The sequence below is a fragment of the Ahaetulla prasina genome, chromosome 2 (genome assembly GCF_028640845.1).
Source record: "Ahaetulla prasina isolate Xishuangbanna chromosome 2, ASM2864084v1, whole genome shotgun sequence".
In the NCBI taxonomy this organism is placed as follows: Eukaryota; Metazoa; Chordata; class Lepidosauria; order Squamata; family Colubridae; genus Ahaetulla; species Ahaetulla prasina.
In genome coordinates, this window is record NC_080540.1 from 37,773,855 (window position 1) to 37,798,376 (window position 24,522).

The window sequence follows — 24,522 nt, forward strand, 5'->3', positions numbered from 1 at the left end:
CACACGCAATCAGCAGCATTTGCAAGAATAAAAAGGAACTCAGTTAGGACCTGCCAATACTACTTCCAAAACAACCCCCTGCAGCATTAACAGATTGTAGGAATACAATCGTTGTTCACTATTAATATACCCTAAACTCATCATATAGGAAATAAGTTTAAAAAAAAAAAAAAAAGCTTTGCAAGAAGCTTCTCATATTCTCAGAGAATACTGTCACCAATAAGAGTTTCAAACTGTGCCCTTTGGGATTATTTTTTTTTAAAAAAAAAAATAAAACCTTATTAGCTTTAATGCAAAAGGCCAAAATGTCAAGAGAGAGATAAAGAGATATGCTTGCAGTTAATGCATGGGGAACGGGTAGGTTTTCTCTCTCTCTCTCTCTCTCTCTCTCTCTCTCTTCCCTTTCGGGGTGGCAAGAGGACACTTAGTGACTCTCCTGATCGGTGCTTTCTAGGACATGCACGAAAAGAGCCACCATGAATAAAATTAGCATACATGGTAGGCGGAGCTGCTGACCGACTGGAGAGAACTTCAACGGGCTTAACACGCTTTCTGAGCTTTTGCCGTTTTTTCCTCCCCTGCAGCAATGTTAGAGCGGGGGGGGGGGGGGAGAGACAGAGAGAGAGAGAGAGAAAGAGAGAAGGGGGGGAAAAAGAAAAAGGAAAGGATAACACAACCTGTCCTCACACAAAGTAACGTCAAAGTCGCTGGCTCTCTTTCCGACAACTCTTGCGCGCTGCTCTGGCGACTTCTCACCAAGTCCTGCCAAGCATCTTACCTTGTCGGAGATGCCTCCCTTGCTTTCTGGCTGCTGCTGCTGCTGCTGCTGCGCCGGCTCTATTCAAGAAGTCTTGCAGGAGTAGCGTGCTTAATCCTACCGCCCATAACACCAGCTGCATGGTGGTTTGTGCCGCTTCGTTGCAGCGATCAAGCTTTCCAACCCCCCTTGGCACCCCCCCCAAAGTCCTCCCTTCGAGTTGCTTGGGGAGGGGGGGGCGGAGAGGGGAGGAGAGGTGGTTTATTGTCAAAACTCCCGAGGTCTTTTCTCCCCTCCTCCTCCTCCTCCTCCTCCTCCCCCCACGCCGCCTTCCCCAACTTCACTTTTATTCAACTTGAGGATCGCGCTCATCTAATTGGGATTCTCGGGATTCGGCTGTGGCGAGAACTGTCCGCCCTGGAGCCAGTCGATCGAGAGGAGAAAAAGGAGTCGGGCTCGGGAGAGGATAAACACCAGCATCGTGCTTTTAGCGAGCGGGGCTGGGGTGGAGGGGACGGAGGAGAGAGAGAGAGAGAGAGAGAGAGAGAAATCAGCCCCACTAAAGCTGCGGCTCCCCTTCTTCGCCCTCCGCCTCCTCCCCCCAGTTTCTCCGCCGCACTTCAGGGTCCTTGGAAAGTCTTAGGATCCCGAGGAGGCGGGATCCGAGAGTTCCCGCCTCCCGGGAAGGAGGGGACAAAAGGCGGGAGAAGGTGGGGAAGGCAAACGCTCTTTGCCTTTTTGCTTGCCGCTCGGCCGGAGGGGTTGCTGCTTGATGGCGCGGAGGCCGCGGAGTTTTTGGGGGCTTGGGGGAAGTTCATGCCTGCCTTCGGTGGCGGGGGAGGCCAAGGCCAAGCCGCCTCAGCGCCCCTTCTCCCTCTTAAAATCGTCCTCCAGGAGGGGATCCCTTTCCCTCTTAACGCCCGGGCACCCTTGGCAGGGAAGGCGCCGGCCCGAAAGGGCAGCGCGTCACTTTTTTTTCCCACCCCCCACTCCCAAAGGAGTCGTAGCGGTGGCCCCCTTCGCTTTTCCCGTTAGGATTTTGCCTCCCGAAACCCGCCTGGTTTGTGCTCTGAACCTCCCCTAAGGTTAAGGCGCTGATCGGCCAAGCTTGCCTCAATTTATCTTCCCGTTTGATAAAAATTAACCCGGGACCATCGAGCATCTTAGTAATATTTTCTGGAAAGTGCGGGGCTTCCCCCACCACTTTCTTTTTGCCCTTTTTCTTTCAGGGACATAAAAAAGGAAAATGGTCACCAACCAAGGGGATAAAAAAAACAAAAACCCTGCCGGTGCTTTTCTTAAGAAATAATTTAATACAATCCCCCCTCCCCCTTTTGAACTTTTGCTTGCATTATTTCAGAGTTTTTTTAAGACAGGGTAATTTAAACCTGGGGTGTTTTTTCCTGCAGGTTTATTTAAGCATGAACTATTAGGGGGGGAAAGAAGTAGTAACTTTTACTGATGCTACCTTTTTTTATTTGGATGTTGTATTTGGATGTAGGCTTCATTGAATTCAATATTGTCTTTTCAGGAAAAAAAATACATAGGGCTGACCATGTAGCATGCCAGAATCAGTGCAACTGAATATATTGGGCAGGTAAATGCAGCTGCCTAGAAAAATAATTGGGAATGTATTTCTAGGCACATCAGAAATAGATTCACTCTGCCTCTCCTATACCCACATTGATCTCTAAATCAAGGTTATTCAGACACATACAAAGATTGATTTTTCTAGATAACTGATACCTTCATGTAGACAAAAAAAATGAACTTCACTATTTGAAATGTGAGGTAGTTACGTATAAAGTTGGAGGTAACAATCCGCAATACAAAATAGTTACTCAGAGAACAAGAATGGCAGTACCCCATCTTCTAATAAATTATAATAAAGCCAGGATGAGAACAGTGTGTTCATTTGCACTATAAAAAAAGCTTTTAATGTAGAACAAAGCCACCAACACATCTCTGTTTAAAATGAACTAATAATCCTCTTTCAATTGTTCTTTTGAAAGACTGCTGTATAAGTAGAAGCCAATCTGGTCTTGCAGAAGTTATTTAGGCCTATGTATATGTAGATACCTCTACATAGGTAGCTTGGCAATACCCTTGAAGAAGTGGCCATCCAGTCCCCCTTAAATCCTAAGGACCAGAGCGAATGGCCTGTGCCCAGTGGCGTGGTGGGGAGGAATGACTTCAATAGCCAGTAGGAGTTGGGCAGATCCCAGTCCCTGATCATGCCACTGCCAGCATTTCAACAAGACATCAATTGTCTGTACTGCAAGTTTTGTGTCTGGAGAAGAAGGGAAAAAGCTCTGTAATAGCAAAAGAACTAAAGATTATTCAGGGTCTCCCTGCAGTAGGTTAGGGATGAGACAGAAGCAATGTCAGGAGCACAGCTCTTGTAAAACTGCTTACGAGATGTTTTTGTGCCACAGTAAGTAGGATCAGTCCTTGGTTAACCATAACAATTCCTATAAAATACATACCAGCAGTGTAAACATTAAAATGATGACATCCGTCTCTGCTGCATTAAAGTTACAATGAAGTAATTACGGGACTTGCTTCATTTGCAAATAACCATGGTGCAAACTTGCCTGGACAACATCTTTCTATGTTTCATGATGCATCTCATCTTTAACCCATGAGCAAGACAGGCTTGAGCTGTCTTTAGCTGCATGGGCTTAAAGTAATATTTGTCATTTTATCCTGACGCTGCCCAGGGGTAAGCTGAAGACATGGAAAATCTGATAATTGTTACCTATCACCTTTGAGGCACCTGAGCTGACGGGGATCTACAGCAATAGAGCTATCACGGGGCTGACAATTAGGAAAGCAAATTTAATGCTGGTACAGTTTTTTATTAAAAAGAACAGGAGGATAACCCTTCAGTTCAGCTGTGGGGAAAAAGTCACGGAGTGGTATGGTATTATACAGGATTTAATAAATAATAATATTATTATTATTTACTTTATTCATTAAACATGAAACTCAGTCAACTGAACATTCAAAAATGCATCACAAATACCATTGGTTGGTGCTAATGGTTGATACGGGTTGCTGCCAGCGTCCTAGGTATCAACCAAGTACCTTAAGATGTACAATGTTCCAAGTAGCGCAGTTTTTTGCAATCCTGCTGGCGTTATTGCAGGAAGCTGCAATTTGTTTATGTATCTTATAAAATTATTGGACATGGTACCAAGTGCCCCGATGACAATGGGTATTACTGCTACATGTTTCATCCACAATGGTGTAGTTTTGATGGCCAGGTCGTGATATTTCGTGATTTTTTCCAGTTCTTTTTCTTCGACTCTGGCATCTCCTACTGCAATGTCAATAAATTGTACGTTTCGGTTTTTGACAACTGTGATATCTGGCGTGTTGTGTTCCAAATGACGATCTGTCTGTATTTGAAAGTCCCACAAGATCTTCACCTTCTCATTTTCTATAACTTTTTCCACTTTATGTTTCCATTACTTTTTGGATACAGGTAAATTTTATTTTTTACATATTGACCAGTGGATTAATTTAGCAACTAGGTCGTGTCTAGCTTTGTAATCAGTTTGTGCAATTTTGCTACATTCACATGTTAAATGTGAAATAGTTTCGACTTTGTTGTTGCAAAGTTGGCAGTTCGGATTGTCGGTGGATTTTTGTATCTTTGCTTTCATGGCATTAGTTTGTAGTTCTTGTTCTTGAGCAGTGAGTATTAAACCTTCCGTTTCTTTCTTAATGGTTCCCATCTTAAGCCATGCCCATATAAAGTTGTCATCACATTTTCCTTCAATGTTTTTTCAAGTGCCATCCATGCAAAGCTATGGTTTTCCATCTATTTAATCTGTCATCCAGCTGTTTTTCCTTATATTCTGCATTTGTTTCTGTTGTTTTTATAATGTTCTCTGTTTTTACCGCCTGCAACAATTTTTCTGTACTTTGGTTCACATAATCATTCAAACTTCGTTTTTCTTTTTCTACGGTTTGATGGATTTGCAATAGTCCTCTGCCCCCTATTTTTCTTGGCAGGTACAACCTGTCGATATCACTCGTGGATGTAAAGCATGGTACATATTCAAAAGTTTGCGCGTTTTCCGGTCCAGGTTTTCCAGTTCAGCCAAAGTCCAGTTGATGATTCCAGCTGAGTAGGGTATCACTGGAACTGCCCATGTATTAAAGGCTTTAATTATGTTTCTACCATTCAGCTTTTAGTTTTATATTTTGCGGACCCTCCTGATGTATTCCTTTTGTGTTGACACTTTGACTTTTCCATTCAAGCTGTTTTCTGCTTCCAATATACCTAGGTATTTGTTACCATCATCCTTTGTTAATGCTTTTACTATGTTTCTATTTCCCAGTTCTATTCTTTCTATTTTTTCCATTTTTCCTTGCTGCATGGATAATATAACACATTTTTCAAGTTCAAAGTTCATTTTGATGTTGCTGCTGAACAGTTGAACTTTTGTTGTTGTTGTTGTTATGATTATTATTATTGACTTTGAGTCAGTGTTAACTCCTGGTGACTACCTGGAAAAGTCCTTCCAGTTTTCTTGGCAAGATTTTACAGGTGGTTTGTCTCTGCCTTCTTCCTAGGACTGAGAAATAAGGACTGGCCCAGGTTCACCCAGCTGGCTTCGTGTCTAAGTCACAACCAGACCTCTTGGTTTATAGCTTGGTGTTTTAATCACTACACCAACTGGTTCTTTATTCTCATCTAATTTCAGGATAGAACTGGAATTAAAAATAAAACTCTTAAATGAACCTTAAATGTTACTCATTTTATTTGTAATTTTTCTCTGGTATAACCATACCAAGGACATTCTGTCTTCTTCAGAAAAGTCCTTGAGGTGGTTAGAATGAACGCAACTCAAGTTTTGAACTTGGCACTTTTAAAAACTTTCATTGTAATTTAATAATTCCTGTTATTACACCAGTGCTGATTGCACAACAGCCTTCGATCAGCAAGTCAACTAATCTGGTTAAGTCTTCTAACCCAGTGTTTCGCAATCTGGGCAATTTGGACTTCAACTTTCAGTATGCTGGGAGAATTCTGGGACTTGAAGTCCTCACATCTTCAGTTGCCAAGGTTGAGAAACATTGTTCTAACTATTGGTTCAGGCAACATTGCAATGTTACTCATTGCAATGTTTCTTCTGGAAGTGCTTGGTACCTCATGAACTCTTGCACCACAAAGTATTTTTACAAATACAATTGGTTCAAAGTTGGCTCAGTGGACAGAAGTAGGTATGGCTTTGGTGCTACAGCCAACCAGTGTTTGGAAACAAAAGGTTTTTTGCAGTGAAATCCAAGGTGAAAGAGCTGGGCTTCATAGCTGCTCAGACTTGCTTCAAACCGTGAGATGGATGGCAAATAAATTTAATAATAATAAAAAGAAATAGCAGACCAGCTGGTTAGCTGCTGCAGGAAGACTGCATAGACTAACCACTAACAACAGTACAATAAAGTAGCAACAATGGTGCATTGGAAGATCTGCAAGAAATATTTGTCTTCAAGCAAGAAGTGGTGGGACCATAAAATATAGAAAGTAATAGACAATGAAGAAAGCTAAAATGCTAGAATTCAAATAGAGAGGCACCTGCCACATAACAGCCCAGACTTAATTGTCGATAAGAAAGACAAAAAAAAAAATTGGATAGTGGACGTGGCATATCTGGAGACAGCAAAATAGAAGAGAAAGAACTGGAGAAGATAACAAAATACAAACACCTGCAAATAGAAATAGAATGGCTGTGGCAAAAGAAAGCAAAGGTAGTACCAATAATACGAGGTGCCTTGGGTGCAATCCCAAAACAACTAGAGTACCACTTGGAACACTATTGGCATTGACAAAATTGTCTTCAGTCTATTGTAAAAGGCAATTTTACTTGTTTCTGGTTTTTTGGTTTCTGGCCATTTTTTAATGGCCATAACATGGGTTGATTTGGAGACAGGTTACATGTCTTGTGTGAATACACTCTTTTTTCGTAATAGGATTGACTGGACAGAACTTGGAAAGTACCTCACATTAGAATGGAATATAGCATTCACACAATGCAATGATCAAATGACGACAGCCTAATGCAGAGCCGTCAAACTCCCAGCCCGCGGGCCGGATGCGTCACACGCTGGCCACGCTCATGCCCGGTTTAGAGAAGGGGGGAAATGTCCCAATGCACCATATGGCACCACTGGGATGATGTGAGCTTGACACCCTTGGTGTCACATTCACCTAAACCTGGAACTGTCTAATATTAAACATAACCTTCTCCCGCTTCACTGCTGATTGAATTATGGTGTTTGCACAATATGCTAATCTCGCCATAGGTAATCAGGACCTGGGCTACAAAATAATTATGTATTTTTAAAGTCATTCATTGTCTTCTGCAACAAATCATTAAACCATCTTGGCTCACCTTAAAGTATAACGCACCTAAAATAAAGGGGCTCCAGTTATAAATGCTTATGCTACAATAAAAGTTACAGTTCCATGTTCCCAGATCTTTTTTCCAGATATTCAAAGCACCTCATGAAATAAAAAGACATACAGTATGTTAGTCACGGCAAGCTCTGCTCTTGAGTGCTTTCTTTGTTCTTCTGATTGTTATCCCATTTTTCCTCTGCTGCAATTTTATACACCTAACAATGACCTTGTGAGATTAGTTGGGCTAAAATGAGGGACTGGGGTTGGCATCCTTCAGTGAGCCTACTGGTTTGTACAGAGTCTATCCATATCCAAGTTGACGTCCATAGCATTTATTCTGGGCAGTCAGAAACACTGAATTATGGAGCCAGATGTACTATATTGCAGGTAGACACTTACACACTACAAAATTGTATACAGTAGATGCTGTGGTTAATAAGTAGCAAGTTGAAAAGTGCAATACTGGTCTTTCATCTACCCTCCACAGCATGTGTGCACCTAAAGTTTAAACCATTAAAATTAAATACTTCTAAAGTGCTAATAACAGATTTTTACCAAAAAGAAAATCTGCTTTACACACACACACACACACACACACACACACACACACACACACACAAAATGCAATTGACTGAAGCATATCTTGCTATTGATTTATAGTTTAGATTACAGCCTTAAGCACAGGCTTAATATCTCCAACTAATATATATGATTCTAAAATGTCAAATTTGATTGTCTTATGGCACTGTGTAATAATTTTAAGCTTTAATGGTAAAATGTCTCCATAATTGTTTAGCATTTTTTTCCTTTAAAAACATTTTCAGTGTTTTATTCAGAGGATGTGTATCCTATATTTTCACCAATAGGTGGTGCTCAAGGTAGCTAACAAGATAAATTTAAACAATACAGTACAGTATAACTAAAAGCATACATTAAAACACATTAAGATATACCATGACTTGAAAAATGCTAACTTTATCAGCCAGTCCTTGACTACATAAGAAAAAAATTGCTTATTGTTCTTTTACCCTGCCAATATGAGGGCCACAGTTAGCTTTACCACCTCTTAGAGCAGAGGTCTCCAACCTTGGCAATTTTAAGCCTGGCGGACTTCAACTCCCAGCAAAGCTGGCTGGGGAATTCTGGGAGTTGAAGTCCTCCAGGCTTAAAGTTGCTAAGGTTGGAGACCCCTGTCTTGGAGTAAAGAATAATCACCAAGTTGGCTCTGTCATGTTCCACCACCCATGTCTCGATGATGGAAAAACTGAAAGAAGGTATTTTCCTAAAAATCTTAACACCTGGGCAGATTGCCTATGGAGATTCTCAGTCAACCAGGTCATGGTTGTCCTAAAGGTGCTTTTTGAAAGGTAACTGGACGTTCTTTGTTTTTCTTTGAAGACATTTTGTTTCTCGCCCAAGAAGCTTCTTTCTTCAGCTCCATAGTTGAAGCTTCTTGGATGAGAAGCAAAACTGAAGAAGCTTCTTGGACAAGAAATGAAAGGTCTTCCAGGAGAAACAAAGGAAATCCAGTTGCCTTTTGAAAAATCACCTTTGGAACCTGGACAGATTCCTTGGGATAGGGTTTCAAGTTGTAAAGAACGTCTTGTCATAACCAGCTCATGGAATCATGCCTAAAACTTACCAGTAGTTGGTAAGATTGTTTTAACAAGGGACTCATGTTATTCCTTTAGCTAACTTTAATCAATAGTTTGGATCAATGGAAATTCCAAACCATTTTAGGGATTGCCCTTGGCAGAGAATATTGTACAACTAGGTTGTGATCAAAAGATGTATCACCTAGCCAAAAAACGTCATGAAGGACAGATATATTAATATTATGGGAATAGACGTATGGAATGGAATCCTAGGGCTGAGCCAAGGAATCTTCGGGCTATATATAACTCCAGCACAGATGATATCTCTAATCCTATGGCCTATTTTGTTTCTACTGTCCAAAAGTCTTTTCTGAATTAAGCTTCACTACATTAACAGTACTGGACACTGATTTAGGATTTCAATATCTTCCTTGCAAGATGGAGATGGTGTGCTAAAGTTAGAGAAACCAATATATACAGGCAATCCTCACTTAGCAACTATTCAAACTTATGATGGACCTTCTCAGAGCTACTTATAACCTAATTTGCTTAATGAGAGTGTCACTTGCTTAACAGCTATCACAAAAAAAGCTGTAAAATCACACATAGTCTTGTGCTGACCTATTTAATGACCACCACAACTTAATCACCATAATTCTGGGCTCAGTAACAGTCATAAATTGAGGACTTCCAGTAATGGCATTGAATATCTAAAATACAGAGTATTTTCTAGCAGAATTAAAAATTCAAGGATAAAATGAAAACTGTTACCGAGCCTTGGCACCATGTGTTGAAACCTGCTCCAAGAAGGAGCAGTCCCATCATAAAACAGAGTTATGAAGACTTATCCAATTATGATATCATGGCCATTTTAAATAAAAAATGTCTGAGAAACCCAGCAAAATCAAAAGCAATGTACACTCCTTACTAGTTTGCAAATTAGATCATTCACCATGGTAACCAAAGCAATCTCTTTGTCATAAGCACACCCTAAATTATGCTATGTGTAATCTACCATATGCTCATATAGGAACATTTGAGACTGCCTAGAAATTATCAACCTCTGGAATATATAGCAGGTGAGATTCATGAGGGACATCTGTAGAAATTCAGAAAGGCCAAGAATACACAACACCCCCCCTCTCTCTCGTGTGTGTGTGTGTGTGTGTGTGTGTGTGTGTGTGTGTTTAGAAGTATTAGAAGTACTTGGTATGGATGGCTAAGAATGTTGATGCTTTGGTGGCAATACAGGTAATCCTTGATTTATGACCACAATTGTTTCCCAAATTTCTGTTTATTTATTTATTATTTATTATTTATTTATTATTTAAATTTTTATACCGCCCTTCTCCCAAAGGACTCAGGGCGGTTCACAGCCAGATAAAAAATACACAATACACTATAAATACGATTAAAATACAATTAAAAGACTTATTAAATTGGCCAAGATTAAAAATTTAGAATAAAAACCCATTAAAAACTCATAGATTTAAAACTAACCCAGTCCAGCGCAGATGAATAAGTGAGTTTTAAGCTCGCGGCGAAAGGTTCGGAGGTCCGGAAGTTGACGGAGTCCTGGGGGGAGTTCGTTCCAGAGGGCGGGAGCCCCCACAGAGAAGGCCCTTCCCCTGGGCGTCGCCAGACGACACTGTCGCGCCGACGGCACCCTGAGGAGTCCCTCTCTGTGAGAGCGCACGGGTCGGTGAGAGGTATTCGGTGGCAGCAGGCGGTCCCGTAAATAGCCCGGCCCTATGCCATGGAGCGCTTTGAAGACGTTCACCAACACCTTGAAGCGCACCCGGAAGGCCACAGGTAGCCAGTGCAGCCTGCGCAGGATAGGTGTCACTCGGGAGCCACGAGGGGCTCCCTCTATCACCTGCGCAGCTGCATTCTGGACTAACTGAAGCCTCTGGATGCCCCTCAAGGGGAGCCCCATGTAGAGAGCATTGCAGTAGTCCAGACGAGACGTCACAAGGGCGTGAGTGACTGTGCACAAGGCATCCCGGTCTAGAAAGGGGCGCAACTGGCGCACCAGGCGAACCTGGTGGAAAGCTCTCCTGGAGACGGCCGTCAGGTGGTCTTCAAAAGACAGCCGTTCATCCAGGAGAACGCCCAAGTTGCGCACCCTCTCCATCGGGGCCAATGACTCGCTCCCAACAGTCAGCCGTGGACTCAGCTGACTGTACCGGGATGCCGGCATCCACAGCCACTCCGTCTTGGAGGGATTGAGCTTGAGCCTGTTTCTCCCCATCCAGACCCGTACAGCTTCCAAACACCGGAACAGCACTTCGATGGCTTCATTGGGGTGGCCCGGTGTGGAAAAGTACAGCTGGGTGTCATCAGCGTACAGCTGGTACCTCACACCGAAGCCACTGATGATCTCACCCAGTGGCTTCATATAGATGTTGAACAGAAGGGGCGAGAGAATCGACCCCTGCGGCACCCCACAAGTGACCCCTGCGGCACCCCACACTACCTCTGCCCCCCCGTCAACACCGTCTGCGACCGGTCAGAGAGATAGGAGGAGAACCACCGATAAACGGTGCCTCTCACTCCCAATCCCTCCAACCGGTGCAGCAGGATACCATGGTCGATGGTATCGAAAGCCGCTGAGAGGTCTAATAGGACCAGGGCAGAGGAACAACCCCTATCCCTGGCCCTCCAGAGATCATCCACCAATGCGACCAAAGCCGTCTCAGTGCTGTAACCGGGTCGGAAGCCGGACTGGAACGGGTCCAGATAGACAGTTTCCTCCAGGTGCAGGGGAAACTGATATGCCACCATACTCTCTACAACCTTCGCCGCGAAGCAAAGGTTGGAGACTGGACGATAATTACCTAAAACAGCCGGGTCCAGGGAAGGCTTCTTGAGGAGGGGCCTCACCACCGCCTCTTTCAAGGCGGCCGGAAAGACTCCCTCCAACAAGGAAGCGCTCATAATCCCCTGGAGCCAGCCTCGTGTCACTTCCTGAGTGGCCAGCACCAGCCAGGAGGGGCACGGGTCCAGTAAACACGTGGTGGCATTCAATCTACCCAGCAACCTGTCCATGTCCTCGGGAGTCACAGGGTCAAACTCATCCCAGACAACATCACCAAGACCGCCCTCAGATGCCCCGTCCGAATCACCACAATTTTGGTCCAGACCGTCCCTAAGCTGAACGATTTTATCGTATAGATAACCGTTAAACTCCTCAGCACGTCCCTGCAACGGGTCATCCCGCTCCCCCTGGTGAAGTGAAACATCAGTTAAGTGAATTTTGCCTCATTTTATGAACTTTCTTGCAACAGTCATTAAGTTAATGACTACAGTTGTTAAGTTATCAACACAGTTGTAATCTAACTTTGCTTGTAAAAAGGTCACAAAAGGGGGTCACCTGAATCTGGGATACTGCAACCATAATAAATATGAGTCAGTTGCCAGGCATCAAAATTTTGATCACGTGACCATGGGGATGCAACAATGGTCGTTGAGTGTAAAAAATGTTATAAGTCGCATTTCTCAGTACCGCTCAGAGGTGGTATTCATCCAGCTCAGATTGGCTTGGGCGAACCGGTAGTGGCGACCTGCGGGTGCAATCGCGTTCCATAGTGCTGTGTTTTTGGTGCTGCATGCATGCAGCCGAAGAGGTTGTAAAAAAATGCTTTTAAAAGCCATGATGATCAGGCAACTCAGCTGGGATCGCCAGAAGAAAAAAAGCTTTTAAAGGGTTCTGACAATCCCAGCTGAGTTGCCTGATCGCCAGAGGAGCCTTTTAAAAGCATTTTTTCTACAACCCCTTCGGCCAAAGATCTTGTAGAAAACATGCTTTTAAAAGGTTCTGGCGATCAGGCAACTCAGCTGGGATCACCAGAGGAGCCTTTTAAAAGCTTTTTTTTACAACCTCTTCGGCCGAACAGCTTGTAGAAAACATGCTTTTAAAGGGTTCTGACGATCCCAGCTGAGCCGCACGATCATCAGAGGCTTTTTGTTAACTTTTAAAAGGATTTTTTCGGCTGAAGAAAAAATGCTTTTAAAAGTAAAAAAAACCAACCTCTGATGATTGTGCGGCTCAGCTGGGGCGGAGTGGGGGGGGCGGGGATTTTTGCCACCGGTTCTCCGAACCACCCGCTGCCATTGCTACCGAATCGGGCAATCCGGTCCGAACCGGGAGCATTTCACCCCTGGTGTACACACTCACATTTCTGTTGCTGGGCGAACCAGTTGCTACAGTATGTGAAGCCCACTTCTGGTACCATTGTAACTTTGAATGGTCACTAAAGGAACTATTGTAAGTCTAGGACTACCTGTATCTTTTTGTCTCCTTAAGTTACCATTAGCTAAAATTTAAATTACATCTTTCCTAACATTCTGATATAAAGTTATATTTCACCTTTCTACTTGCTAAAAACATAGATACTCTTTCAAAACACCTGCCCTTCAAAAGTTAAAAATCTTTTCCCCCAGCACTTGAGAAAAGCTTATGGGTATATTAGCACTAATATATGTGTCTGTTTCTTTTTGTATGTAACTTTAAGGAATGAAATCTTAAAAGAGGGTCCTGACACAAGTAAAAAGCAAAATTAGGCCAAGAACATCCAATGTTTGTATAAATAGATTTGTACCTAATAAAGTTTAATCATACTAGCTAATTGTCACATCCGCATATGAAACTGCTATCACGATACGACTGCATTAGAGCAAAGTCACACTTTATTATTTAAATTGGTACAGAAGGTACTCAAATTAAATAGCAAATGTATGCACTTGGCCTTGTCAGTTATGAGCTATGAATATTCATTTAAATAGCGAGGCTGTTTATCATTGGGTATGTAAGTAGGGATTTCATCTTTTTCCAGATTTGTTTCTTAGTTTAATGCAGGAAAATTCAGCCATCCAATATCACATACTCTTCACAATGCATGGCGCTATGCATATATTTTACTCTTTAAATTGAATAAAAAGGTCATGTCCAAATCAGTTTTGAATAATGAAGTTATAATTTATCAAACTTTACTCAGAAGGAAATTATAAAAGTGGATCACACTAATATATTAGCATTTTAGCTGCACTATTCCTACAATCTTGTATTAAACATTGCATTAGAGTAAATTTGAGGTAAGATGGGTGGTCTATAAATGTAATAAGCAAACAAACAAACCTGTTCCATAGTTCACTACTTTTCTAATGTTCATATTTATTTGATGGGCATAGACAAAATATTATTAATTTGGCAGAGAAGATGGAAGTCAGACTCCATTTATACCTGCGACACACATGCTTGTCTTTATACTGCTTATATACTGCTTATACTGCTTTATATTGATACTGCTTATCATACATTTGTTCAATATTTCATTTACTTGAATAGTAAAAAACAACAACAACCCACCCTTCTAGCTCTAAAGTAGTGTTTTTCTCAACCTCAGCAACTTTAAGATATATGGACTTCAACTCCCAGAATTCCCCAACTAGCATGGGGAGTTGAAATCCACACATGAGGAATATTGATAAAATTGTGTAACAGTGCTAAAATGGCTGAACATATGTACAGGTGTATTGGGCTCAGACCTCATGATGCCCAGTTAGGGCAATCAAGCTAGCTACACTGGCTGGGAATAACAGGAGTTGTAATTCAATGTGTTTAGAGTTTACCAGAAGTTCCTAAGCTTTTTAATATTAAATCCAACACTTAATAATTTTGTTTCTTTTGTCTGCCTACTCTATTGGATAATTTAATGCGGGGGGGGGGCTCATTTCCCCCCCCCAAGTCAAACAGGAATACATGCATATACATATATAGAGATATTCCCATTATGTTGCCCATACCAAAAAAGAAGAAGAAGAAATAGTTTCAAATTATGAGAGAGTGCAAACTAATGCAAAGGAATATTTCATTTCATTTTTTTGGCTCCTAAAACCAAAACCAAATCAAACATCTACATAACGAGCGCTAACCATGGTTGAACTAGAGTTTCAAAATCAAGTCTTTATTCTTTTCTAAGCTACTGCATGAAGTATTTGTTGACATCAAAATTATGTTTTAAACAACAAAGTGATTTTAACCTACACCTGGACTACAGTTTCCATTGCTTCAAATTATAGAATTAGAAGGGGTCATTTAGGGTCAAACCCCTGCTCCATGTGGAATCCAAGTTAAAGCATTTGTAACAGTTACCCAACTTACCTCATTGAAGTAATCCGATGAGTAGAAATGTTCTACATCTCCTGAGCAGCTCGCTCCACTTTTGAATGGTCTTAATGTTGGATGTTTTTTTCCTCTAACTTTCCACTGAAGTTTGTCCTTCTATAACTTAAATCCTTATTTTGTATTCTGGAATCATAGGTCTTAACCTCCTTCTGTGTGACATCTTTTCAAAGACTGGAAAAATACTATCGATTTGACCCCCTCGGACTTCTCAAGGCTATACGTATACAGCTCTTTCTCTTTTCATATTTTTTCAGTCCCTTAATAATTTTGTTTCTTTTGTCTGCACCTATTCCTGCTTTTCTTTTGCTTTTTAAAACTTCTTTTTTTAAAAATCTAACTTTTAAAACCATTAAAAACATTATCCCCAGGACAGCGCAAAGTTCTCAAAGTGGAAACTCGTTAATGCAGGCTCAAGTAGACCTAGTACTTCCCCGGAATTAGAAACTGTACAGTCTAATTCTTTTATTGATGCAGCCTAAAATTGTGCTTTCTCTCTTTGCCACTCATCATACTTCTGAGTCATATTCAATTTGCAGTCAAATACTAGTCCGAGTACTTGTGAAAAGGCACTATTATTAATTCAAATTTTTGAGATCTATAGCTATGTATTAATTGTTGCCTAAGCGGGGGAAAAAACCCTCACATTTCTTCTTGTTAAATTGGATTTTGTTACTTTCAGCCCATTTCCCTAAGTTGTAAACAGCAATGTCTGCAGCAGGGATGGGGGTAAATGATAAATGGAGCATCACATAATGCAAGCTTCACCACTTTAGGATAATTTGATATGATGTGATCTGCAAGTATGAGAGACAGTTAGTGATTGGGGACTAGAAGACTATGACTTCTGGTGCCATCTTAGGCTTGAAAAACTGATTGGGTAACTTTGGGCGAGTCGCTTGCTCTCAGTCCAACTCAGCCCACAGGGTTGTTATTGTGGGCAAAATAAGAGCAGGAAGGAATAGTAGGTATATCTGCCACTTTGAGTTATTTATAAACAATAATATTGATGAGGTAAAAATCCCAAAGGTGCTTTTTCAAGAGGCAATGGGACTTCCTTTGTTTCTTTTTCCTTCCAGACATTTTGCTTCTCATCCAAAAAACTTCTTCAGTTCTTGGATGAAAAGTGAAGCATCTTCAAAGAAAAAACAAAAACAAAGTTCTTTTGAGAAAGCACCTTTGGGACAACCATGACCTGGGATGATTGAGAATCTCCATAGGTAGTGAGATAAAAATCAAATAAATAAATGAAAAAGGCAGAGCTTATATTGCAATGACCCTATGGCCTACCCCTATAAAGACCAATTTTAACTACATTTCTGCCTTTCTGTAAATTAGTTATCCCACCCAATTTTGTGACATCTACAATTTGAATAAGCATTTCGTTTACCTCTTCATCTAAGTCATTAAATATGTTGAGAAGATACGGAACTTAACTTGGTGGCAACCTACTGTACCTGCTACCTCATACCAGTTTAACTGGATTCTATTAAAGAACACTTTCGATATTGATTTTGAATGAATCCTTTTAATGGTCATTTGATTTTATTCTGTAAGTCAACTTGTAATCTCTCATGGGAAGGAAAGTTGCCTTCAACAGCACATTATAGACTAGCATCACTCTTCTAAAATTAATTATTGTTTGGACACTTTAGCTTTTCTGATCCACCAGTAATGTTATTGCGTTAAAAAAAATCTGTTTATATATGTTAAATATATAAACTTAATAAAACTTTCAATCAGTTGTTGAAAATATCATTTGCATATCACACCCTCAAAATGTATCTAGAAGCAGGATCTTGACAGTTAAAAAAAAGTCCTCAGGTTAGTCAAGCTCTAAAGAGATGTTAGAAGATTGAAATATTAATTATATTACTTTAATTAGAACCCTACATTGTATACTGTTCCCATCCAAAATATCTTATGGCAATTTCTGGAAAGCCCCCCCTTCTCTCTCTCGCACACAAACAGAATGAATAGCATTTTTTTAATGGAGGGGACATTTTAAAGTCACATCTTTTCACCGTGCTTCCGTAAGGATGAGCACTTTGGTGTCAGGGAGGCTGAGGCCACTGAAATCAATCTAGACATGGGGGCAGAAAGCTGAAAAAAGATCAGTATACAGTTGATGGGAGGTGAACATAGTGACCATAATTAGCACACTTTCCCACCATAGCATTCAAAAATAAATAGTTCTACTGTGAATTATGATATATTTCTAAAAGGATGCAATACGGCGTTTTCTAAGATTCAGTTTGGAATAATTCAGTCTTCTTTTGTGGGAGACTTTGTTCCCAAATGCATGGGCTCCCAGTCCAGTTGAAAAGGTACCCCTCAACTCACTCCTTCTGGCATCCTCAAGATGATCAGGAAATTAAATGCAAGGAATATTCCCAACACAGAAAGAATGATTTTGCTTTGGTTTGGTATGTTAGCATGAAGATGGATTCTCACAATGCTGCTCCTGTAGTGATCCAAAGAAAATAGAAGAGAAATGTGGAAATCACACCCGACGCATGCAGATTTAATAGTTCCAGCTAAATAGATTATATTTATACAAAAAATATTACACATGATGTTAGATTTTAATTGAATCAGTGTATCTGGAGTTTTTTTTAGAGTTTTCATTGCATATTTATGTGAAATTTCTTTCTCTTTTCTTGTCATTTTCAATTCTTTTCCCTTTAGGATCAGCCACCTAGAGTCCCATAAAAGTAAAATGGACAGTTTTATAAATTGAATGAATAAATCTATTTTGGCCTAGGCTTTTTGAAAATCCAAATCAACTTACTCCTTAAATGGTTTTGGTTTATGATACTTAAAATAGCAACCATTAAGTTGGACTTATGCAGTGCTAGAAAGATGCATTGATGTTGCCAAAGTTCATAGCTAATTGGCTCAAGGAAACACGAACTTGTCCAACTTGAAATGATCAGGGCTGCAGTCCAATGACTATTGCTGCATTTTCCTCAAAGGTTCTTCTCTGGTTCCTAATTTAAGCAAGCACTCCTGTAACTCCATCGATCTGTAAGAATAGTCTGGAAGATATAGCTTTATAATTGTGGCTTTTAACCTTTCTAATTTCCCAGATAGCATGGGACTAAATGGGATTAAAATTAGCATGGGATTAAAAATGCTGAGTGTTTAGTATAAAATTAAAATAATTAAAATTAAATTAAAATAAAATTACTTAAAAATTACCTGGTATTTAATACCCTATTGATTTTACACTTTTTTTACACAATAATAGCTCAATTATTTAGAAATGACTGAAGTATAACTTATATTTAATTAAGAACTGGATATGAGTTAGGAATGGATTGGTGGGAGTAACATAAATGACAAGAAAGTGAAATGACCTTGTGTTGAATGAGGCAAATATTGCTGAAAATCTGAAGCAGCTGCAAGAAAGTTATCTAAAACCTAGTGGAAATAGAGTGAGGAATGATGACGTAACTACCCCTATTTAACATCTTCTAGCTATGCAAATATCTAATTAAGTGTTGTACAGTTTCTTAGATATCTCTAAGTATATAATAACAGTGGATTCCACTCGACACTATGAAAAACAACCTTCTCAGTCTGACTTCCTCCCATAATAGGAAAAGCAATCCTGGATTATATTTTACTGTTGTAATTATTTCTGTTAGAGTCGATGATGAAAGAGACGGACACAGCTCTTTCAGTAACAATAGCTCTTCATTAGTAGACCAGGACAACCCAACAGGGACACGGTGGCTCAGGGGCTAGGATGTTGAGCTTGTTGATCGAAAGGTCAGCAGCTCAGCGGTTCAAATCCCTAGTGTTGTCGTGTAACGGGGTGAGCTCCCATTACTTGTCCCAGCTTCTGCCAACCTAGCAGTTTCGAAAGCACATAAAAATGCAAATAGAAAAAATAGGGACCACCTTCGTGGGAAGGTAACAGCGTTCTGTGCACCTTTGGCGTAGAGTCATGCCGGCCACATGACCATGGAGATGTCTTCAGATAGCGCTGGCTCTTTGGCTTTGAAACAGAGATGAGCACCGCCCCCTAGAATCGGCAACGACTAGCACGTATGTGCGAGGGGAACCTTTACCTTTTACAACCCAACAACCTGCTTAACCAATGAACTTTAAGTATTTCCCCACCTTTTTGGAGGAGCTGAGTGAAGCCTATAGATCACTCCTTATATGGTACATAACAATTTCCCTTACCCCCCTCCCACCAGCAATTAACATGGGAATAATGCTCCGACATATTTCAGTTTTGTATAATTCTTCATCTGAAGCACTATTTTCACCTTGTGGACCTGTCAACTCCACATCCTTGCCCTCAGGCCTTTCAGATAACTGTGGAAAACACTGACCAAAATGAGGTCAGAGGGCTTCCTTAAAGGAATAAAATATAATCTGACCAGCTGCTGAGATAACATTCTCTTTGTGTTTTAATATTGCAGAACTTCAACCAGAAATGTACCATGAATTATACATAGCCTTAATTTGTCTGTGTCTTGAGAAGTCTATAATGCTGGAAAAGTGGAAAGGAAAGTGCCAGCAGCAAAGTGGATGCCCTCAATTACACCAATGATAGGTGTTCTTCTAAAAGCTGAAATACCACAATGAAGACAGATACCCAAGATAAGATTTAGCTATGTTGTCTCTAAGAGTTGACACTGATTATTCATATAATCAACCAGTCAGTCCATTTCAGTTGTCTTCTTTATAAGAGAGTTTATACTATTTTTATTTAACCATGCTTGCTTCACTGACAATTTTATCAGGTTACATTTTCTCTTCCTAGCTCTGTCAAATGTCACTGACTTTCCTTATGAACCTTGGCTAAATGGAGAATAAGGCATTGTATGTAAATCTCTTTCCATCTCAGTTGCCATTGTAGACGTCATAAATTACTGCTACTGCTGCTTGCTTAATAGCCATTATTTCCCAGTCTCAATACTCCTTCACATTATATGGAGGAAGTAATTATTGACTGTATTTTGTTTTGCTTTTTGAAAGCAGTAACTTTAGAAAAGAGCAAGAATGCCTATGTTTGTAACGGTGGGACATCATATGCCCTCCAAATCACAAATACAAGAAACCAGGAGTCTTTGGCCCCGGGACCTAATGGACACATTCAGAATTTTTTTCCTACTTGTGGAAACAAGATGGCACCAATATTCAACAATGAATCTTTCCTGCAATGTCTTAAAGTCAATGCATCAGACATACTTAGAAGCTGTATTTATAAATAAAGTCAAATGAGACCTTAGTCTCTTAGGTCTCCTTATGACTAAGATGCTAACTTGATGGCAAAGATCTCACGGGTGCATAACAGGGTATTAAAGATGACATTGAAACTCCAATTCAAGCAGAAAGCAGCAATAGGTTATTTGCAGGAGTAAAACGCTCTTAATGCATTATAGCTGTTCTACACTCCTTATAATCGGCTGCCTACTCATTCCAGTTCAATTTAAAATGTTTAAGATTTACTGTTCTAGACCAGTTTCTCTGAAGTTTATCTTGCATTCAGACTGATATTAGAATAGAATAGAATAGAATAGAATAGAACAGAACAGAACAGAACAGAACAGAACAGAACAGAATAGAATTTTTTATTAGCCAAGTGTGATTGGACACACAAGGAATTTGTCTTGGTGCATATGCTTAGGTACATAAAAGAAAAGATACCTTCATCAAGAATTCTAAGGTACAACATTTAATGATAATCATAGGGTACAAATAAGCAATCAGGAAATAATCAATATCAATATAAATCATAAGGATACAAGCAACAAAGTTACAGCAATACAGTCATAAGTAGAAGGAGATGAGTGATGGGAACGATGAGAAGATTAATAGTAGTGCAGACTTAGTAAATAGTTTGACAGTGTTGAGGGAATTATTTGTTTAGCAGAATGATGGTGTTTGGAAAGAAACTGTTCTTGCGTCTAGTTGTTCTGGTGTGCAGTGCTCTGTAGTGCCTTTTGAGGGTAGGAATTGAAGCAGTTTATGTCTAGGAGGTGAGGGGTCTGTAAATATTTTCACAGCCCTCTTTTTGACTCATGCAGTATACAGGTTCTCAGTGGAAGGCAGGTTGGTAGCCATTGTTTTTTTCTTCAGTTCTAATTATCCTCTGAAGTCTGTCATTCTGTCATCTTTCTGAGAATAGGGAATAACTATTGTCTCAGAGAACAGAAAGAGATACCAGCTGAAGGAACATGAGTCAGTTTGGTGTAATGGTTTAAGATATTGGCCTAGAAACCAGCTGGGTGACCTTGGGCCAGTCACTCTCCCTTAGCCCAAGTTACCTCATAGGTTTGTTATGGGAAAAATAGGAGGAAAGAATACTATACATGTTTACCTCCTTAAGTTATTTATAAAAAGTAGTAAAGCTGGGATAAAAAAGGCCTCATTAAAAAAATAAAACAAAACATGGTCTCTTATGTAATCATTTTGCAACTCTTTTCCCAAAGGATATCTGAGGTACCTCTCTACTGATTTGTAGAAGACACCCATATACTTAAAAAAAATATACAGTGATCTTTTCAATGACTCAATGACTTTCTTATTTTGTTGATATTATTCTCATGAAAGACTCATACGGATGAGTTTAAGGTATTCTCAATCCTGCAGAGAGAGCCCCAAATGATTTCACTGGAGCTACAGGCATCTAAATTTCACAAGAGGGCATGCAAAGAAATGCTGCCCTTTTCCTACTGTTAGAAAACTGCTGTTTCCCGAGTGCTTCAGAATTCCTTTTGAATGCTTGGGGAACTGGGGAGGGTTGGTGGTGGTGGTGATGAGGAATTATTGTTAGAAATGGCGGAGAGCTACCACTGCTAGTGTTATTCTTTTTTATTGTACATCTTTCCATCATTCTGAAATCTCTTAGAGAAGGAGGTTTTTTTCCCCTCAAGTCTTCCCTTTCTCTTTAATTGAAGAGTGGTGAGCCAGAGAGGTTGCAATCTCTCATTTAGTGAGATGGGTGGTGTATAAATTTGATCACTCAATCAATTATTATTATTTTTATTATTACCAAATTTATTCGCTGACCATCTCATCATTCAATGTGACTCTGAGCAGCTGATCAATAAAATAAAACAAACCTGATAAGAGATAATTATTCAGTGAAAGGCAGGGCACTGACCCATTTCCTTGGCCATTGTGATTAAAATAATTGGAGAATTCCACAGCTTCATCTATGAAAGTTATTTTTCCAAAATTCAGTTCATCAGACTGAATGATTAACCCGGCAGGAAAAAATGCAGGGGAGTTTTTTTAGCACAACGCTATTAAAAAAATTACAACTTGCTGTGAATTAATTTCATTCCCTTACATGGCCGTCTGAATTGCTGATAGCCCTTGATTTATAAACATTCGTTTAGTGACCATTCAAAGTTATGACAGTGAAAAAAGGGACTTACAACTGACCTTGCACTTACAATTGTCACAGCATCCCCTACAGTTAATTAACAATTAAACAGTGGAACAAATTATCTTCAGAAGTTGTGAGTGCCCCATCAGTGGAGGCTTTGAAGAAGAGATAGGACAGACATTTTTTATTTATTTATTTATTTATTTAATTTTGTCAAGACAATATATAGAAGCATAACACAAAAAGATTATATAATGTATAAACAAATATATGAGGAGAAACAAGGAAGTATAAGCAGGGAAAGAAACAAAAGGACAGGAACGGTAGGCACGTTTGTGCTCTTATGCACGCCCCTTAGAGTCCTCTTAGGAATGGTGTGAGGTCAACAGTGGATAGATTTTGTTTAAAGCTTTTGGGGTTATGAGAAGAGACCACAGAGTCAGGTAATGCATTCCAAGCACAGATAATTCTGTTACAGAAATCATATTTTCTGCAATCCGAACTGGAGCGGTTGACATTAAGTTTAAATCTATTGGTAGCTCTTGTGTTATTGTAGTTGAAACTGAAGTAGTCGTTGGCAGGAAGGACGTTACAACGGATGATTCTATGAGCTAAAACCAGGTCCTGTCGAAGGCGACGGAGTTCCAAGTTTTCTAAACCCAGGATTTCAAGTCTGGTGGAATAACATTTATAACATTTATCAGAAATAGTATAGGTCTCCTATGAGAGCAGGGGGTTGGACTAGACCAGCTGTCCCCAAGCTTGGCAGCTTGGTGGTCCAGCTGGGGAGGGAGGGGGTTATAGGGCCACAGTCTGGCGTGCATACACACGCAGCCCTAGTATGAGTGACGGGCTGGCACGTATTTGCACAGCTTGGCTTGCGCGAGCGACGGGCCGATATGCAGGGCCGATATGCATGCATGCGAGTGCCTGCTGGTCCACCACTCATACAAGTTGAGTTGTGTGCGTGTGCGTGTGCTCCAGCCAGTCAGTTGTGTGGCCCAATTCCAAATAGGCCATGCCCCGGTGGGGGGTTAGGGATTTCTGAACTAGATGACTTCCAAAGTCCCTTCCAACTCTGTTACTGTTACTGTTACTGTCATGTGATCATATTTTGAGCACTTGGCAACTGGCATGTATTTACGACGGTTTGGAGCATCCTATGGTCACGTGACCAGCATCTGCGGCCTTCTGGCAAACAAAATCAGGAGGGGGAAGCTGAATTCTCTTAATGGCCATGCGATTCTATTAATAATAGCAGTGATTTGCTTAACGCCTGTGGCAAAAAATATTATAAAATCATGCATAGCTCACTTAAACAACCCTATTGTTTAGTAACTGAAATTCTGGCCCCAATTGTGGTAAATTGAGGACTACCTATATTAGACTTTGTCTCTGCAAGAGACTGCATACTTCGTGGCTGGCTATGACTGACCACAATTTGTCTAGAAATTGATCTCTGTCTCTCTTTCTGACACACATTCTTAAGCCATTTCTGAACCCTCATTCTTTCTGAAAGACACACATAAAGCAGCAGAGAGAACATAACATATCTCAAAAGTCAGCCAGAATCAACCGAGTGAAATTTATAGAAGAAGAAAAAAAAATGAAAGTGGTTCAATGGTAGCCAGAACCTGAGGTGATAAACTGGTTTGCCTTTTCCTGTCCACATGTACAAAAAAGTAGACAGCATTTGAGGCGCATGTTGGCAAACTGAATGTGGTTCTTGGATGAATGACAGGATGTTGCTCAACAAACTTCACAGCCACGAGCTAACTCTACCCTGCAAGTCCAATATTTGTAAACCACATTAGTAGCTAATGTAATACATACATGTCCAAGCAAGATGAAATAAACCCTGGGAATTGCACAGAGACCAATCCATTTTTAAAATTACTTCAGTCTGTGGGCCCGTTTTCCCTGAAAAGCCGTTGTTCCTGTATACTCTTTTTTGGCTCAGGGTCAGTCTGGGTTATCCAGAAAGAGTGAGACTAGTCTTCACAGTTCCCAAACAACATTTTGATTGTTCCTGCAGGCTGGAAGTTAATGGGAAATTAGTCTAATTCAGTTAGTCCTCAACTTATGACCATAAATGAGACCAATTTTTCTGTTGCTAAGCAAGGTGTAAATTAACTTATCCCTAAATTTACAACTGGTTTTTTTTTTGCCTTAATTATGAAGCAAATCATGCTGTCACTAAGCGAATCTGGCGTCTCCCAT

At 40.4% G+C, this 24,522-nt stretch overlaps 1 protein-coding gene and 1 long non-coding RNA gene across 6 annotated transcripts in view; one reads left to right on the forward strand and one right to left on the reverse strand.

Annotated features, from left to right (window-relative positions):
• ADAMTS9 (ADAM metallopeptidase with thrombospondin type 1 motif 9) overlaps nt 1-5,324 on the reverse strand; it is a 172,313-nt gene extending 166,989 nt beyond the window's left edge. For 3 of the 5 annotated variants that reach the window (XM_058168996.1, XM_058168995.1, XM_058168993.1), the window contains exon 1: nt 779-5,323. In XM_058168996.1, the coding sequence (XP_058024979.1) occupies nt 779-899 (121 nt within the window). In that variant the 5' untranslated portion in view covers nt 900-5,323. Of the gene's footprint in view, nt 1-778 lie in introns of all 5 variants that reach the window. The other 2 variants (XR_009153439.1, XM_058168997.1) reach the window with 1 other exon arrangement.
• The window catches only part of LOC131191156 (uncharacterized), a 77,322-nt gene that overhangs the window by 2,291 nt on the left and 50,509 nt on the right, over nt 1-24,522 (forward strand). The window lies entirely within an intron of this gene.